The 13,145-nt window shown below is 24.9% G+C and overlaps 1 protein-coding gene across 1 annotated transcript; it reads left to right on the forward strand.

Moving 5' to 3' along the window:
* Positions 1-10,486: 10,486 nt before the first annotated feature.
* GO595_008223 (uncharacterized protein) lies at positions 10,487-11,167 on the forward strand (the record flags this gene model as incomplete). Its single annotated transcript, XM_067921774.1, has 1 exon — positions 10,487-11,167. The coding sequence occupies one exon, from the start codon at positions 10,487-10,489 to the stop codon at positions 11,165-11,167; it is 681 nt and encodes a 226-aa protein (XP_067771619.1).
* Positions 11,168-13,145: the final 1,978 nt, after the last annotated feature.

Genomic DNA, 13,145 nt, shown 5'->3' on the forward strand with positions numbered 1-13,145 from the left:
TTGTTAATGGATTCATTCTGTTTTACAGGTTTCTCTACATGTTCATCTTCAGATAATGCTATATTATAATAATCATCAAATGGATTTTTATATATATATTTACTACGTTTATTGTGTTTTTATTTTATATTGCAATTGATTAACTGATAAACTAACATTTTGATTACTCATTTCATCATATACCTTATAAATGGTTTTAGTATTAATATGTACAAAATTGTCTGGTAGTGTATAACCATACTTATTGAACAGTTCTATCATCTGTTTTGTTGTTAGCTTCCTTGGCAATATATTTATATAAAAATAAAAAAATAAATTTTATATAAAAAAATATATTTACAAAGAAAATATATAACACAGATGTTTTATATGGTTAAAATGTTTAATAAAATTAAAGATTATACTATATCATCATATGATTATGCACATTATTATAGAATATATGTAAACCTACCTGGACCACCTAATTTAAATATTGCTTGAAAATCTACTTTTGTCTTTCTTCTAATTAATTTTTTGCTTGTTCCTCTCTTTCTTTCGAATTTTTATGATCGATATCTAATCACATCAAATTACAAATAATATCATTGATAATGATGAAATTTATATTTTATATCATATTTTATTACAATAAAATTTTATTTACTAAAAATATTCTTCTTGTAATTTTTATATACATACCTTTTTGCAATTAGGCTCAGCAAATGGGCTTCAATAACGGAAAATACAATGATTTTGCGTACTTAATTTTTGTTGGAGTAATATGAAATTTAATATTTCCCCAACGGTTAAAAGTGGGCAATTTTTAATAACCGATATCATAGGTGGTTACACTTATAAAAAAATGCAAATATCTCGTCAAAAAATAGTTGTCGAAATTTTTGGTCTTAATATAAAAAAAATATCTATACTGTAGAAATAATAAATTTAAATTATCAAATAAATTTATTATTAAATTTCTTAAAAATATAAAATTTAAATCTTATAAAAAAAATGATTTCACTAATTTTTAACATAATAATAATGCAATTTGTCATATTTTTCGGAGGAGAATATGGTGAACTTAGTCACGCCCAATGGGAATGTGTAGTTATAAAGATATAAAATTGTTATGTTGAACAAACAAAAATACCGAATTACTTACCGACACAATGTGTCATTTTTTTGTGATATTTTCAATTTATTCGATGTCTTTGATCTATAGTTAGAGTATCTTTTAAAATCTGATGACAAATTTATAGATATTTTTCAAAATAGTTTCCTATATACATTGCATCATCTATTATATATTATGTTTTATATATTATACGTTGCATGTTATAAAGTGTATTAGATAACCAAAAACAAAGACTTCTGAACATTTCAGTTAATACATGTCGACTTTTTGAGTGTAAAATATACTTTTTGAATGCCGGAGCGGTTATTGCAGTTATAATGAAATTTGCTACGAATTTATATGAAAATTTAAAAAATTGACGAAATCGACCACATAAGATATAAACCGGCTTTTTTTAAAAAGATCTTATTATAGTAATTTGCCTTCATAGAAATACTCTTTAGAGAAAATTGAACGCCTTTTAGATTAAATTAAACGACTTTTAGATAATTTTTTATACCATTAATTATTATTCATGAATGAAGAAGTCCAAAAATCCAATACCAGAAAAGTACTTTTCTGAAGTCCAAGCGATAAATGTATTGAAAATATTCTATGAGTTATTTGATGCAGAAATTTCAATTATAGGTCATGCAGACAAAAAAACGTCATTTTCATAATATCTTTAAAATGTAGCAAAATTTTGATATTCCGAATATATGTTATTAATATATTACTTATTATTTTTATATATGGTATTATTTTTTTTTTAGATATTATGATAAAATTAAAAAAAATTCATTTGAATTAGAATATTTAATATTTTTAGTATGAACGATGAGTTTCGTACAAAAAATAAATATCTGGAAAGTTATTTAATCATATGGTTAAATTTTGATATTATTGGATTGATAGTTTTTGTAAAAAGTTTGAATTAATCATGGATTATGACGGATTTATTGGACCGTTAATTGAATGGAGCTCCCGAATTTTGAAGGAATTGAACGTATCGGATTTTTCGATGTCGTAAACCATGCAAATAAAACATGTTTTTCAATGCTTATTCAATTATTTTCATGTTTGTAAAAAAATATTTGCTCATTCAATTGTGTTTCAATAAAAATATTTTCGCATAAAATATTCTATTAAAATAAAAAATGACATACGATACAAAAATTCGAATTTTTTTGAAAATTCTTAATATTATGACGAGGAAATTGAATTGATTCAATTTTCAATCAACAATTGGTATCGTTGCATTCATCAATTGATATGTTTTGAAATTCGATGCTAGTCTGCAATAAAAATCGATAATTTGTGCGATTATAACGAAATCAAAATTTATTAATGAAAAATGTCGTTATTATTTATACGACCAGTTAATTATGAATAAACATTTATCATATGATACTTATATAATGACCTCATATTTATGTAATCCCTCTTTTCCATTTACATATATAAATTAAAATACGATTAACACAATGATTAATATAATACAGCCAATATATCATCACAAACTATATATTTTTATGTATTTTATTAATTATATATAGTTGTTCAGCATTATAACGATTTATGTATTTTAATTTTCGAATAATAAAATTCATGTTGTAAATAACCGATTATATTTTCTATTAATATCGTTTGATTTTCATTATATAATACAATATATCACATGCAAAATATATATATCATCATGTGAATATTATATTATTATATAAAGTTGAATATTCTATTAAACATATTATTATTGCGAATTTAAAACATTTATTGTGACGAAAATATTCTTATCAATTAAAAATTGTAAATATTGACATATTATTACATACTTATTTTCATTATATTCGAAAAATAATTGTTCATGTTAATGAATATATTATTCATATATTGAAAATTTAACGATTCATTAAATGGCTCAATTTTGATCCGTGTTTTAATTATGGTATTGATCAAAATTTATTTATTTTCGATACGTAAATAGGTTTATGATATCTAATTTATATAAAATGTATCATATAATCTCATTAAAAATGGAATATCGTATTCAAGTCGAATAACATTATGACGATGAATACATATTTGATTTATTGCATCGAATATTCATCTAATTTTCGCGTAAATATTTTTTTATATGATTTGATATTAATATGAACATGAATTAACTTCGGTATAACATATGCGATCAGATGCTGGATCTTCACCGAATTACGTTTTTACTATTTCGTATTAAATTCGTCAAATTTTATTCCATATCAAAATTTAATGATTAATGCAACGATACGGATTGTTGATTAAAAATTGAATCAATTCAATTTCCTCGTCATAATATTAAGAATTTTCAAAAAAATTCGAATTTTTGTATCGTATGTCATTTTTTATTTTAATAGAATATTTTATGCGAAATTATTTTTATTGAAACACAATTGAATGATAATTGAAAAACATGTTTTATTTGTATGGTTTACGACATCGAAAAATCCGATACGTTCAATTCCTTCAAAATTCGGGAGCTCCATTCAATTAACGGTCCAATAAATCAGACAACCGTCAAAAATCGATTCAAAATCAAAAACGATAGAATATTGAAATTTTGTTACGCATCGAACAACGACCACAATTGTATATAATGTGTATTGTTATCAAACTAAGATTCCTTTTTTGTAATCCCAAATAAATAAATTTGTGATGTACAAAATGTAGTATTAAAAAATCATATTTTGGCATCGAGGATTAATAATATGAACAGAATAATCTAATTTTTTTCGAGAACCGCATGATTTGACTAGGTCTGTCAATCATATCACTATAAAAAAAAATAAAAATAATCTCATCTATATTATATTTTTTGAGAAATCGTATTTAGACGTCGTAACGGTCGCCTGTTCTCAAAAATGATTACTTCATTCATAGAAATTTTAAGAAAAATTCCTATTATTGTCATTTAACACCACAGTGTTATGCTGTGATATTAATGATATTAATAAAGATCAAATAAATATAATTCTATGTTAATCTTCATCATAATAAATAGTAATTGGGCCAGTGTAAGCAGCCGAAACTAATGTGATTATATAACGTTTCTAAAATGATAGATTGCTTCTTTCAGAGCCACCTTTGTTTGTAATGAAAAGATTTGAATAAATATCAGTGTGTGTATTTGAGGAAAAAGTAATAATTTGATAATATTTACCATCATTCAATTTCCCTTCTATCGTCACTTATCGCTGCCTCTATCGTTCAACATAAACCATGCAAAAGTCGATTTCTGTCACTTTTGATAATGAAAAAATAAATTTATCTTGTGCTAATCAAGATATAATTCTAAGTTTTTTATTAATCATAAATGTATATATTATATATCCATAATATCAAAATCGTAGAATGATCGCTATATACGAATTGCTGAAATCGAAAGTCAATTTTATATTCATGTATTAGAAGATTTGATGACGATAGATATTTTGATAAAAGATATGCAAACAAACATAGGCAAAAAAAGTTGTGAATATCATTGAAAATAAATTTTTTATTTATCTCTAAATGTCAATTAATAAAATTATTTAAAGCTTTTTTAATCAATAAAGATTAATATTGTCACTGATTTTCGGAAACAAGGGAAAATCAATAAATTATGCAATTTTCTCAAATATTTATTTTTTATGCATATGGTAATAAAGACAAAATTCTAATGGTTTATACATGACTAAATAATACTAACGGTCTTCCTTGGGAGTGTACACAATATTTTTTATTTTTTATATGTTTATTAGACTTGTCCAATAAACATATAAACTTATTAGACTTGTCCAATAAACATATAAACTTATTAGACAAGTATATTAAATTTGTTAATTTTAAACAACTTCATATATATTATGGAAATATTATACATCACCTAGCTATTTAGATATTTAGAACTTTTCATTCTGGCTTTAACTTTTATCAAAATAAATGAAATTAATATTTTTATTTATTTTTTTAAAATAAATATATTTAATAATTAAAAATTATTAGTAAGTTCATTATCAAAATATAAAATAACTTACATTAATAATATCAAAGTTTATACAAATGAAGACAAATATTTACTTATTGACTTATGTTAATTAATTTGGTTTTTTGTCTGGTTTTCTGTTGAAACTTTAAATTTTTTCTCATTCTAACGCATTAATAATATTAATAAAATTCATATTAAAGAATTAATTTTGTCTTTTTGTTTGGTTTTGCGTTCAAATTTCGACATCATTTTTATTTATTTGATTTTTTAATATTGATGATGTTTGCTCTTTTATTTTGCAATCTTATAATTCCATCTTTTGGATTTTACTATAATAATACAAAAATACTTGCAATAAGAACAGACGAAGACTTTACAACTTCAAAAAAATATAAGAATACAACAAAAGGCTTAATAATTCAAGATGGAATCACATCAATACCATCACAAGCATTTAGAGCTTGGCCAAAGCTATCTTGGGTTTCCATTGAGGAATCAGTATTGTTTATTGGTGATAGGGCATTTTTAGAATGTTCCAATTTATCAATTGTTACCATTAATAGAAGTGTACATACAATATCATATGGTGCATTTTATAGATGTTCTAAATTGTCTGAAATTATTTTTGGTGACAATCTGGTTAAAATTGGCCATCATTCATTTGCTGAATGTTCATCACTTAAAGATGTTAAGTTACCAAAATCAGTTTCTTCGATTGAAGAATATGCATTTTCTGAGTGTGCTAAATTAGCAAATATCACTTTGGGAGAAAATTTAACCAAAATTAATTTGGGTGTATTTAATCAATGTTCATCACTTGAAAGCATTAAATTACCAAATTCAATAACCTTAATCGAAGATTATGGATTTTCTTCTTGTTCTAAATTAAAAGAAATTACTATTGGAGGAAATTTAACTAAAATTGGCGATTATGCATTTTCTTATTGTAACGTACTTTTAAGGTTTACATTCCCAAATTCGCTTTCTACAATTGGAAATTATGCATTTAATTATTGTCCTAAATTATCAGAAGCTATTTTTGGAGAAAACTTAACTACAATAGGTAGATATGCATTTTCTAATTGTAAATCGCTTAAAAATATTACATTACCAAATTCGATAAACTACAATTGAAGATTTTACATTTTCTTATTGTGATCAATTATCAGATGTTAAATTTGGAAACAATTTAACTATGATTGGCGATAGTGCATTCCTTCTTTGTATTTCTCTCAAAAAAATCGAAACACCAGATTCAGTAACTTTAATTGGAACAATGGCATTTGGATTTTGTTCTAATTTATCAGTACTTATTCTTTGTGAAAATTTAGCTTCAATTGGATTTAAAGCATTTTGTAATTGCACTTGTCTAACATGTGTTTATTATTGTGGCAACACAGAACCTAATGTTGATAACACAGCATTCGATTTTTGTTCTGTAGGATGTGTGATGACATTAAATATATATAATTCGTCAAAATTTGGTAAACTTAATGTTTCAGTTGGATCAAATATAAGTAATTGTAATCCATTTCCAACAAACTCATATACAAAATCAAGTACATTAACAAATTCACAAACAACAACAATAACAAACACAAATATATACACACAATCAACCACAATTACACCACCAAAAACATTTTCAGAATCATATATAAGATCTATCACATTATCTCATTCATTCTCAAAATCAAGTACATCATCAAAGTCATTATCATCAAACTCTAATTCGAAAACTATGGCAATTGTTGCTGTTTGTGTAAGTGTTTCTTCTATTGTAATTTTAATAGTTATTGTAGCAGCAATTTTCATTATTATACGTAGAAGTAAAAGCTATAACAATGAAGTTATTTAAAATACTATCACCGGTAATAGAACCTTTCAATTAAAAAAAGAGAGAGTTTACTGAAACATAAATAAAGGTAAATATTACTTAAATCTTTTTGAAATTTAATATAATGAGCTTTATGTACACTAAATAATAAATATAATATAATAAATAATATCACCTTTTATTCGACATCTGAATTCATCTTTTCATAGAACTAAAATTTGGAGGAAAACATGATATTAATTCATAATATTTACTTGTTTTGATGAAAATATTTTTACCAAGTTTTAATAAACGTATGAAGGTCTAAAACGTAATGTTTCTTGATTTTTCTTTCAACAGTTTTTGATGTAATGATATCATATTATAAGCTCAAAATTTCTTTTGTTCTTTAAAGTAAATTAACATCATTGATTAAATAGGATTTTAAAAGGCCTGTCATGACTTGCCATTTTCCATAATTGTAAAATGTACAGTATTCAAAAATACGGCACTTTTCCCGAAAATCCAAAACTCGTTTTTTGAGAACGTTTAAAAAGCAGTTAATTGAGGTATAATACGTTAGATACATTATATTTTAGGAAAATGTCTGATCCAGTCATACGTCTTTGAACATATGGTCGAGATCTTGGTATCATTCCTATTTCACGTCTACCGACTGAGTTTGATAAAGCATATTTCATTTGTGTTAATACATACCAATCATACTGCCTTAATCTTGGTACTGGGCCATTAAATGATGCCGTTTCATTGGATAAATGTGTGAAGAACTTTGGGTTTCATATTTACTTCCTGTACAATCCTCATTCAATATATTTTTAAAAAATATCTTGATCATTTCTTTCAATTCACAACAGATCACTTAGTTTTCTTCTATATTGGCCATGGCACAACGGTTAGAGATCTTGATGGAGATGAAGATGATTTTATCAAAATGTTTATGATTAATGGTATGAACATGAAATTCTGATGTATTATAATATATAAAATTATAATTTTAATCAACATATTGGATGAATATTCTATTTGAAATCGAAAGGCTCTTTTCCGTTATTCTATTGTACATTCGAAATCTCATATTTTAAAAGAAATATTCAAAATAAAGATAATAAATACCTCCATTCATGCTGCTATAATTTCTATAATTATTTGAATTGTATTAACATTTATTTGATAAAATTGTATGTAGAGAAATGCATTTTAAAAAAATTGATTATTAAGTATCATTTTTCATAAAAAACGATATATATCTAATCAATGAGAAAAACATAACGAATTTTTTTATAATTATTCATATATCAAAGATATTTTTGTTTTTGATTTCGAATGATGTCATTCGATGTTCATTTAAAATCTATATATTTAATCCATAATCAACAAATTCTAGATTTATACATACACTAATTGCATATTAAGATTGAATACGATACAAATGAAATTTAAAACTTAGATAATTAATCAAAAAGGAAAGATTAAAAAAAATAAAAAAACATGCATACTTGATTACCAACTTGAAGTTCATTTAGATACACAAAAACAGTTAACAAATATCTTACTACATCTTCAAATTAATGATTTTTTTTTTTGTAATTAAAGGTTCTATCGAGTCGAAATTTTCGGGATGTGGGAATATTCTCATAAAAAAATTATAAATAATTTAACGGTTGAAATTATTTAACATTTTCGACCCAAGTTGCAAATCAATTTACAAAAATTAATAACAACCGTCTTATCGGCATTTCTAAACGTACTACAATTACAACAAATACATAACAGAGTAACGAAAACGAAGAAAATTACGTAACAATATATTCTATATTCGAAAAATAATATAAACTAAATGAGTAAAACAAGAAACATATTTATTTATAACATAATCATGTATTTCACATATTCAAATATAATATCATCATATATAATATTATATATGATGAATATGTTATAAATTATGTTAAAAATGATGTTATATATTATAATATATATATGATAATATAATATTTAATAATGTTATACACAATGGAAATGTAATATTACATAAATATGTTATGCATTATGTTATACACAGATATTTTATGTATATATATTTAATGAACACGAATATATTATACATGAATATTTTATATATGATGTTATATATAATAATGCTATACATATAAATTTACATCAACACATTATACACAATAATGTAATAGAATTGCAGTCTGCTTGTAATTGATATCCTTTAATTTTATTTAAATGGATTAACGAAAAATATTTTTCAGTTGATCATTCAGATGTAAATTGTCGCCTTTTGCCTCTAAACAACCGCGAATATAGAAAAATTTGAATGTTAACTTTTTTTTAAGTTGAGTAGTGAATGAAAAATATAATTATTGCAAAAATTTCAATTTCAAATCCAATTAAAATATGCTAAAAATATATTATGAAACATATTTTCTATTAATAGTGCTACAGTATTCATCCAACTTGTTTTGTGTTCTTATGCACTGAAAGATTTCTCTTTTTTAATTTAAGTCGAATTGACTTATACATAAATCAAAAGAGGGAGCCATTAAACAGGAAAACCTTTGTTATTACAAAAAACATCGGGTAGACTGAACTATACCCCGGAAAAAACACGTTATTTACGATAGATGACGATAGACATTTTGTGGCAGACGTTGTAAAATTACGTATTCAATATAACCGTTTACATTGATTTTACAACCATGCAAAATTATCAAAAAGTTACCACTTAAATTTTGTCAACTTTACATATATGTAAAGTATTCATATATTTTACGTAAGCATTCACTTTATATATTGCTATGTTCAGGAAGCATTGCTGATGCTAATAGAGGAGCTAAACATTATTAATAGATACATATGCCGTATTAAGTATATATAAAAAACATTATTAATGGGTACAAAAAAAATTGAATTTTATCGACTATTTATTGATTGAATTCTCTGGTAATTGCCAGTAACGGTTTTGACAATTACCATGCTGATACCGTTTACCATGTGAAAACACCAAATTTTAATCAAAATCATATTATTTCAGACGATATAATAAACATCAAAAAGGAATATTTTATGGAAGCATATTTCTGAATATAATTTAATTATATGTCTGAATTATCGTTCAACCGAAAAATTCAATTAATTTTTTTTTAGTTTTCCAAAAATCTTTAAATTTTCGCAGTATCTTTTAGGGACGTGTCCACATTGAACATTTTATTCATATATACACAAAAACCTGATCATTTTCTTTTAAATTATAAACAATTGTTCAAATTCTAGTCAGTGGTTTTTTATATTATTCTAAATTGTTAATTTGTCTTCAAACTTTAATCATTTATTTTGTTTTCCATTCTAAACATTATTTTAATGATTTTTGCATGTATATTATTATCAATGCATGCTGTTGGGCATGTTTCTTATACATCTGAAGATTTATGGTCAATTGACATTATAGGAAAGAACAAAACAAAAAAGTCTTCTTATTAATAATTATACTGGTGATAGATATGATGAAATTGTTGATACAATAATAAAATCTACTGCATCATGGCAGATGTCACCTTTAGAAATCATTCTTACCATGACTCCAGAGCAACATATGAATCTTACTGGTTTAGATCAAAATGTAAGCTCATCGATAGCTTATGTTTTTTGGGGAACTTATCTCAAGGGTGCATATAATGATTCATGTAACTATTTCCATAGACTTGATGATACATTTTTAGGTTATTTTCTTGTCTCTAGAAATTCATTCGGTACAGGTATTTCATGGCTTCAAGTTGGTCATCCTTATAATGAGTTTCCTGGTCAAATTAAAATCAAACTTACTTTAAGACAAGGGATGAGAACCAATGAAACAGAAGAACGTGATGTCCGTAAAAGAGTTAATGAAATATTTACCACAGGTAATCTTACAGGATATGGACGTGAAAATGATCTTCATACAGATTATGAAAAATCAGTTGCAATTTGGTGGTGGATTAAAGAAAATGTTGAATATGGTTTTTTTTTTTTTTTGGAAAATTCAGCATATGGTGGAATTATATTGGGCAAAGCTGTAGATCATGGCTATTCTGCTATGTCTGGTATTTTGTTACAACGAGCAGGAGTTGAAGTGCGTTGCTTAATGGGATTGTTAGCAAAGAAAAACGATTCCATGCATGGAATTGGCTTCATATTGGGGAAGAATGGTTTGCTTACGATAGTACTTCAAGTAATGCAGGGAATTTTTTAATGGGAATTAATACAACTAATCATTTGAGTCAATACAAGTATTCTGATGGTGAATATTGGGATTTTCCTGTTTCCACTAGTAATTATAATTATAAGTTTAATAGCTTTAGTTTTCCTAAAAATGCACCATTGTTATATCAGAAAGAAGATACAGACTCAGGTTTAATCGGAAGAAATCTTAAATGGACATTAAAGAATGGTCTTCTTACTATTAAAGGAAGAGGACCAATGAGAAATTTCGAAAATGCAACACAAGTTCCATGGAAAAACTTCTTTTATAAAATTCTAAAACTAAAGATAGAAGAAACAGTTACAACGATTGGAGATTATGCATTTTATAATATAGACAAAATTAAGTATCAAAATTATAAAGATAAATTAGGATTCATTCAATCAATTGGCCAAAAAGCATTTTCTGATTATAATGATCATGTTAAAACACAAGTATCATATAAAATTATTAATTTAACATTTTTTAGATGAAAATGAAAAAGAAAATTACAAAGCACAAATTGTAAATGCAAGTACACTAGATAAAATCAATGAAATATTACTAAAAGCTGAAAATAAATCAAAGGAAAACGAAAATACACAAAAAACATCAGCAAAAGATACAATCAAAAAATTGCCTTACCTTAAAAGCGATTCAGTTAAAGATTTTGAAGAAGAAATCAATAAAGCAAAAGATAAAGAATCAATTAAAGAAGTTGTTACAAAAGCACAATCAAAGAATAAAGAGCTAAAAGTAGTTTTCGAAAAGAGAGAAACAGTAAAAGAAGAAATCAAAAAGTTAGATAAATTGGGCGATATGCAAAAAGATTACATCGAAAAATTAGACAAAGCACACAATGAACAGGAATTTGACCAAATATTGCAAGATGCTAAAACAAAAAATGAAGAACGTCAAGAAGAAGAAAATGCTGCTCAAGAAAACAAAACAAATACAATTGTTATGTCTGTAACAGTTTCTGTTTCTATAATTGTTGTTTTAGTGGCAGTAGTCATTCTTGTTCTTGTTATTCGAAAACAAAGATATCAATCTGTTCATAAAAGTAATGAGCAATCAAGTAAAATTTAAGCTAATCCAATAATTTTGTTTTAAAAAAACTTACTTCAAATAGCATCACTTTGAAATTTGATTCCATTACAATAATAATTTTGGCTATTAACAATAATTCTTTTTCATTCACTTAATTAATTTAGATAATTCTGTTTGATGATTTCTATTTTTATTGACCGAAAAATTAATGTTAAAAAAATGAAATAGTCACTATTATTAAATGATTCGGGAATGATAGATGCTCTAAGATCTCGGATTAGAATCAGCATCCTTTTTTACGTGGATTACAATTTTCGAAAACATTAATTTCTCGATTACCAAAATTTGTTGAATCTTCACAACTTGGTAATATGAAAATAATTGGAATTAATTATGAAATTAAATGCAAATGCCATAAATTAATAGATAAGTGTATATCAATGTTTTGTATAGAGAAAGTTACTGAATGTTTCCCACTTAATGAAGAAAAACTTTTAAGTAATGCACTTAAAGAAGTTAATAAGAATTTAAGATGTAGAAATAATAAAACAGATGAAACGCAAAGTCTTGATAATAATGACATCGAATTAGATGTAGATATGACGAAGATGTATATGATTTAAATGATTTGCGTGAAACAATATAACGAATAATGAAGCAACCACAGAATTTAGAGTAAAAAGGGCTCGAATTGTATAAAAGAGGTCGACTTGTGCTGAAAGAAGCGCCGAAGAAAATTAAAAAAAAAGATGATGAAGAAAGTAACGAATCAGGTTGAGTGAATGAAATAGCAGAACATATTAAGAAGAGAAAATTGAAACAAAAAGAACAACAAAAGAAAAGTATCGAAAGAGCATTCATTTTATTTGGAACAACCCATACAGACATTCCACCTAATGAATAATTATTTAACATAACAAAACTTAATAAATCAACACTT

This window comes from Histomonas meleagridis, assembly GCF_020186115.1.
Source record: "Histomonas meleagridis strain 2922-C6/04-10x chromosome Unknown contig_62, whole genome shotgun sequence".
Lineage (NCBI taxonomy): Eukaryota > Parabasalia > Tritrichomonadida > Dientamoebidae > Histomonas > Histomonas meleagridis.